We start from the raw sequence: 7,389 nt of genomic DNA, 5'->3' as shown, positions 1-7,389 counted from the left end.
TGTGTATACAGTATATACACACACACACACACGTGTGTGTGTGTGTGTGTGTGTGTGTAAGGCACTATTTTATTATGTAAAAGAATTATAAAAGGCTAATATTTGCATGTCTAGGAAAGAAACTAAACAAAATACAAAACAGGGTTCTTTCATAGTAATTACCACTGCTAGCTCTATTTTGTACTATTTTTTTATAGACTTGTATATAATTTTACTTAATATTTTTATTTGTAAATACCTGTAAAAATAACCTAAATGTTTTCTCTGTATATATTGATATTACTTTATTATGCTTCATTATACTTTATTATTATTATACGAATGCACATTATAAGTATGCATTTTTATAATAACACGTCTCACCTTTACAACAAAAAAATCTGTTTGAAAATCCGATGAAAACTGACAAAGTTAAGGTTATTTAAACAGTAAATACACCACACACATTCATGTTAAGAGTGGGCGAGCTCCTCGTCCCAAGATGGCCGCCGTGTGAGGATGCTGGAGTCTCAGCTATGACTTATCTAGCCATATATATATATGATTTAAACCAACTACTGAACCACAATTATTGTAGTGAAATAAGGCCATATTTGTGTTTGAAAGAATACATGCATTTTGACAAACCGACACAAACACTTCAAAAGTCAAGACTAATTTTGTCTTGAGACAAGTCAAGCATATCCAAACAACAGAACAGCACAAACCAGACCCCTCATGACACAACAGATCCCAAAACATCACTGGGTTCACCACTGAATTCATGACATCGACATCAAAACCACAACAAAACAAGCTTCATCACAACCAGCACAACAGAGTCATTCACCAGAGGACCAAACTAACCAACACACCTAAAGCTTGCCAATTAGGTAAAGCATGGGATGGCTTTGTACACACAAAAAATATAGAAACCCAACATGCTGTGGGCGTGATCAGTAAAAGCAGAATGTGGAAACTGATCAGCCAAGAACAGCCGATGATAATAAGATGATTTTCAGCAGCCAGGCCAGCAATCACTGACACCAAACAAAAGAGCTTTTTGGTCGAGGTTGCCATGACTGACACCAGGCTACTGTTGTTTGTTACAGCAGGGGATTACAAAGTACCAAAATAAAGCTCCACTCACGAAGTTAAAAATATCCCCAACATGTTAAACCTTTGTTGGTCACATACAAAGAAAACTTATTGGCAACCTCTACCAGCTCCTGTAAAACAAGGACAGGAGCATCACTGGGGCTCCCACCTGGGTGCTGAAAGGGCCAATTGGAGTTGAGAGGCCCACGTGTCCGAGGTGGGACTCAGGAGAGGGGTTCGAGCTGAGGACGGGGCTTGTGCTAGCAGTGGGAGCAGCAAGGAGGCGGTTTTTGAGGTAGGACTCTTGGGGACTGTGGAACTGCTGGAGTTGGGTTAGCGTTTGCTGGCGTGCAGAGGCCATCTTGGCCTGGTTGCGGCGCAGCTGTATGAGGAGCAGAGTGAGCTCCTCAGGCTGTCACAGACACCACAGGATGCTCCCGTCAGGCAGATTTTAACACTGACCACATCTCATCTTTGACTTTTACAGCAAGAAATGGACACAAGTTGTGACTGAAGGCCAGAACTAGAGCTAAATTAAAAGAATTATTTGGTTAAAAAGCACTGGTACAAAGAAATTCTGCTAACAGGCTGGTAGAAGCCTTCCCGCCAAAATATGCTAAAAATCAACAAGCAACTGGTTTGCAGAAATATATAACCAGGGAAAGCAAAGAAATCTACATCCCTACACACAGCTGCTGAAACTGAACACAACAGAACTACTTCTTAACAGCTTGATTTTTAAAATGTTAAGTTTTTATGATATGTTGTCCAAAAAGCATTATATAAATGTAACTGAGACACACCGGAGATTAAAACCTACCGTTTTGCCATGAAGGCTGGGTGCACTCACTGTGTGTGTGATGTAACCAGACGGAGGCATGGAGCGCCTTTCTACTGTAGCAGCCTATAAAACATGAACACACAAATTCACAGTAAATATTTGATTATAAATTAAATGTTTTACTAGGTAAAATTCCACAGTTTTTAGACTCAAATTTGAAGACAGCACAATAGCTTAATGGTTAGCACTTGTTTTCCAAATTAGCTAAACACAGATGCTACTCATTAGCATGCTGATTCTGAAGTTGTTCAATCAGAGTCGATTAAATAATGATCTCACGCTTATTTAGTTCAGCGTTTATATCTGAACCTGCATCTGACCGGATGCTCCGGTGCAGAATTTTATTTTTGGAATGAAGCGATGTGCTGGAAGTAAAGTTTCAACCGAGTAACTTTAGTATCAATACGGTCTGACACGGTCTGCAAATTCTCAGTCATCCAGGACATGGAAAACTAAAAGAACAAAGACAAAGCACCTGGACTTCTGTTCTGTAGCTGAAAATGACTCAAGGTTACTCTCATTATTTTTGGATCGATCCGTTCAGCCCCACCTCACTGTTGTAAGTCAGATGTAATGTGACATGAGCGTTCAGACTGAAGTCACTTTGAAAAACACTAGATATGTATCCGATTTAGTACCAAATACTGAAAAGGCCAGGGGCAGATTTGAAAATAAATAAATAAATAAATAAATAAATAAATAAATAAATAAATAAATAAATAAATAATTGATACGGGTTATATGGGCCAAAAAAAATCAGATTTTGGTGTGAATGTAGCCTTATGGTGCGTTCACACTGAATGCGATTTCAGCTTCAAAATCGCAGCCAACGCTGAAGTTTGAAGCTTGTGCACTTTGAGGTCAGATGCAGGACAGCTCTTGAAGCGCTGCACGGCAACAGCCTCCCCACCCCTCCCTCCTCTGTCGGGCTCTGTTTAATGTCGGACGAGGAAGTGGCTTTGCTTTATTTACAGAGAGCAAGAGCATGTCACGTTCATCAGATAATTAATTCATAATTAATTCACCAGATAATTCAGAGTAGAGGCTCACAGCTCGCTTTCAGGACTATTTTTCCAGTCTGATGAGTCGCTGCCACGCATTGGTGCGGATATCTCCTGTCAGGACAGCGACTGCTGGAACTCGATTTCAGCTAAAGAGCTCCTCTCCATCTGTTTCAGGTTAGTGGACATCATTCAGTAAATTGTCCCGTCGGGAAATATGTCGCTACGTCACACAGTGGAGTCTCTCTGATTGGTTGACGCGGCGCGACGAGCTACAAAAGTTCAGATTTTCTAACTTCAGCGATTTGCGCCTCAGCGCGTCAAACGCTCAGATCGTTCAAATCGTTCAAATCGCGCTGCTCTAATCGCGCTTGAGGCGCCGCAGAACTTCCCGACGTTGCTTGAAGCGCGTCCACCATAGACTTTGCATGTAAACCTGCTGCTCCTGATGCTGAAATCGCGTTTGGTGTGAACGCACCATAAGTGTTTCAGGTGGGCTGGATTTTTGCTGTAATTATTTACCTTAAGCATCTGAGATTTGGACCTCCGGGGGGACACGCTGAAGGGCAAGTCCAACGCTGACATGTCTCCTTTAGGCCTCACCGTCACCCGTTCAGCAGGCGTGTGCGGCCTCCGTGCAGGTGACAGGGTTCTGCTGACGCCGGGCGGAGGTCCTGGTGGAGGGATGTCTGCAGCTGAAGGTGGCACCGACACGCAGCGAGGAGACCCTTCTGACCTGGGAGCTGAGGAAGAGGTGGGCACAGTGGATGGGGGGCGGGGGCCAAATGGATACTCCGGAGCCGGGGTGTATATTGGTGCGGTGGGGCTCCCGTGTCGAAACTGTTGGCGCTGCTGCCATTCGTACAGTTGCCACACAGTGTTGGACCCCAGGCCCCCCTGATCCGGGGTGAGACGGAAGTGGTTTAGGCGGTCCTGGGCGTACTTGTATTCACCAACTCTACCGGGAAGTGGGCTGTGGTGTGGGTTTTTTGGCAGGGTCTGGTAGGTGTCCATGGAGGTGTATTTGTGCTGGTTTGGTGGTGTGCGACGAGGAAGGGTGCTCTCTCTGGATGGGGGGCTGTTGAATAAAAACAAACATTTTAAATGAAATAAACATTTTCAAACAGAACTGAAGCATCTCTATGATGTTCTTCTCAGAAGACAAACTTCTATCAGAAAGCATAGTTACAGTTGGTACAGGTTTTATCTTAAAGCTTCAGATAAATCATTTTCATGTCAAGACAAAAAATACGTAAGTATGTAAGTACTTAAGAACAAATGTAAAAAGACCTAATATATCAGTAATATAGAAGAGAGGAGTAAAGGAAACAAGTTAACTCAGTGATTCCCAAACTATGTGTGTGTACTTGTATTTAACTTTTTAGGACCATTTCTGGTATACACCTATTTTGTCAAGACCAGTGGTCCTTATGGGGACCAAAGACCAATCCTAATATGGTGGAAATCACATAAATACAAAGTTGTTCATGTTTGTAAAACCTTTTTGACAGACTGGCATTTTTTTTGAAAAAAAAATACAGTATTATATCATTGATAGATGTTCATAGTCACAGAGTTTAAAAAAAGCTACATTTAAACTATTTTCTATAGCAAAAATGTGTTTTGTTATTTAAAATAGGTTGTTTGTTTTAGTTTATTTTACTGCAATCTGCAATTTATTATTTTATTAGTTCAACTGTTAAAAAAGGTTGATGTATGAAATAAACTGCAAACAAAATATCTGTGTCTGGTTGGAGATGAGGAAGAGAGGGGTGGTGGGAGTGGAAATTTTCTTTTAAACTAAAGGGGGGACCAGCAGAAATGTTTGGGGTAACTAACAGCAAAAGTGTTTGCTTTGTTTTATGAGACTTGTATAGAATTGCAGTATGCACCCTCACTGTTTGTCTTTAACTACATTTTTGTACATTTACTTGAAACATGTCTCTCTTGAGGATAAAACCTTGTGACTCAACAAGATTACCTGTATCAATAAAGGCGACATAAAAGCCATCGATGTCAAAAGAGATAGACCAATTTTAAACAGACAAGATGGTTTCAGTTTCCAGGTCTAAGGCACAGAAATGTCTAATAAAATAGACATTTTCACACCAATTTTCAACTTTGTGCATGTTAACAAATCATTTGGAGAGAATAGAGTGACAAGATTCAATAAAGAAGCCCAGTTTCTTTTAATTAACTTACTTGGATAACTATTTCCAGAAGGACAATTCAATAAAGTATTGCCTAAACAACTGGGAGGATTTAGAATTTAGATTGTTTTGGAAGGTGGAAAACTGGTCTTGAATGGGTCCAGCTTTGAGTAGCTGTTAGCTGAGTTTGCATGTTTTCTCTTTTGAATTGCCAAGTTTTTTTTTCCTGATTAGTTTCTTTCTGCAGTCACAAAACCTGCATGTTAGGATAATTGATGATTTTAATTGGTTCTAGTTAGATGTGTGAACATTTATGCTTGTCTGTTTGGTGCGTCTCTGTTTGGCAATTCAATCTTCTTCAGGGTATACCTCATCTCTCCCCTGTTGATTTTTGGAAACACATCAGTCCACACATATCTTTGAACAAAATACTGTGTAATAAATTTTGGTGACCTACCCTCTGTGCTCAGACTTCTGAACCTTGACCCACTGCTCCACCTGCTCCAGAGTATTCCTCCTCTGCACATGTTTGTGTGTGTCCAACACGGGTGGGTCTGGCGCTCTTTGGTACGTCCCTGCTGCGATGCCATTTGGCTCCAGGATGGGGCTGGGCGTGGAGACGAGGCCATTCCTGGTGCAAACACTGGAGGGCAAGGTGGAGGTGGCCCGTGATGGAGCGCGGGACGGTACCCTGGACACAGGAGCTGAGGCCGACACGTTGTTTGACTGTGGGAGGGCAGCGGTGACTGGGGGGTTGGATGGAAGGGACGTGTGTGTGTCCATTTCCAGAAGTGTGCTTCCTATGGGCTGCTCCAACATGACGGTGCCAGGAGAGTCTTTGTGAAAACTGCACAGCTCCTCCGGGTCTCGGTGTATGGGTTCCAGGAGAACCTCGTGGATAATTGGTTTTGAGGCCTCAGAGTCTGAAGTCTTGAGCCTGTGGTGGTTGACGTGGTTTGTCTGTGGAACAGCCTGTTGCAGCAACCTCTCTACCTTGTCAGCAGGTCTGTGTGGAGAAACCAAGCCAGGGGGAATGTTAGTTACGTAACTCTCTTCAGTCTTCTCGAAAAGTTTTTTCCACTCCGTTCAAGCCAATTTTGTATTTAGTCACTTGAACATCATGTTCTACAAATCTAACAGTTTGGGTCATTGATTTGAACTGGTTGTCACACAGAAACTTAGATCCTCATCTTCCATATCAAGGGTAGAACTAAAAGCTGAGTGTGTCTTTTTAAAGCAGACACAAAGAAGACACAACTTGATTTTACATTCATTAATGGAATCCCATTGGAAAGAGGAACTCTGTCTTGAGAAGCTGTCAAGTTGCTGACATTAAGTGAACCTCATAAAAGTAATAGGAAGACCTTCAGAGCCTAATTTCTCCTCAGCAGCAGAATGTCCCTGAAAATATAATAATACAGTATTGCCTTGCTTGTTACCATTCGATTTTAGTTTAAACGTAACTGCTTTGCTTACATACCAATGGGCATTAAAAATCAAAATTTATACTTTCTCAAAAAAAAAAAAGAGAAAGACCAACATGCCAGTAAATAGCATAGCTGCTGTCATAGATTTTCCAAATACATAAACACAAGATAGTGGGGTGAAAAGAAGCTTCAGAATATTCCCAAATGGAGGCTGTCTGAAGCTCGGTTTCTTTTCTGTCACTCTCTAACAGCTAGTCTTGTCTTGTGGGATTTCTCCCTGTAAAAAGAGTGAAATGGAAAAGAAGCGAAGCAAGTGGGGGGTGTCTGAGGCTGCCAGGGAATGATGAGACGTATTTGATCTGCGGTACACCCCATCGTCAACGCATTAATAAAACATAAAGGGAGCCGCTGTTAGTTCAAAACCCCATCATCTGAATGGAGTTTTTTCAAAGCATTGAGGCAAAAAAAGACAACCATTGCACACATACAGTACGCTAAAATATTTGGACAGCAAAATCAGACAGAAAGGGAATCCATGACACTTAAAGTGACAAAAGATGATCCAACATCTGAGGTTTTTGGTTCTGTTCCCTGTACACCACTGAAATAAAAGAGTGTCATAAATGATAAGTGAGCCTACATGATATTTCTTTTAGTGATCTGAATTTTAAAAAACATCAAATATTAAAAATGTTGAAAAATATTCTGATCCAAAAATATTCTGTTCCCAAACCAGAGAGCTGAGATTTCAGCTTTGTTTATTAGCAAATGCATACTGCAATATATATATATATATATATATATATATATGATTTAAACCAACTACTGAACCACAATTATTGTAGTGAAATAAGGCCATATTTGTGTTTGAAAGAATACATGCATTTTGACAA

The 7,389-nt window shown here is 41.1% G+C and overlaps 1 protein-coding gene across 1 annotated transcript in view; it reads right to left on the bottom strand.

Annotated features, from left to right (window-relative positions):
• LOC106536086 (pleckstrin homology domain-containing family A member 7) overlaps nucleotides 1-7,389 on the bottom strand; it is a gene marked incomplete at its 5' end in the record, with an annotated part of 32,032 nt that overhangs the window by 23,041 nt on the left and 1,602 nt on the right. The window contains 4 exon segments of the mRNA XM_014033256.1: nucleotides 1,247-1,489; nucleotides 1,898-1,981; nucleotides 3,442-3,997; nucleotides 5,527-6,075. Of these exon segments, the coding sequence (XP_013888710.1) occupies nucleotides 1,247-1,489; nucleotides 1,898-1,981; nucleotides 3,442-3,997; nucleotides 5,527-6,075 (1,432 nt within the window).

This window comes from Austrofundulus limnaeus, unplaced genomic scaffold, assembly GCF_001266775.1.
Source record: "Austrofundulus limnaeus strain Quisiro unplaced genomic scaffold, Austrofundulus_limnaeus-1.0 Scaffold1678, whole genome shotgun sequence".
NCBI lineage: Eukaryota > Metazoa > Chordata > Actinopteri > Cyprinodontiformes > Rivulidae > Austrofundulus > Austrofundulus limnaeus.
This window is presented reverse-complemented; position numbering and strand designations above follow the sequence as displayed.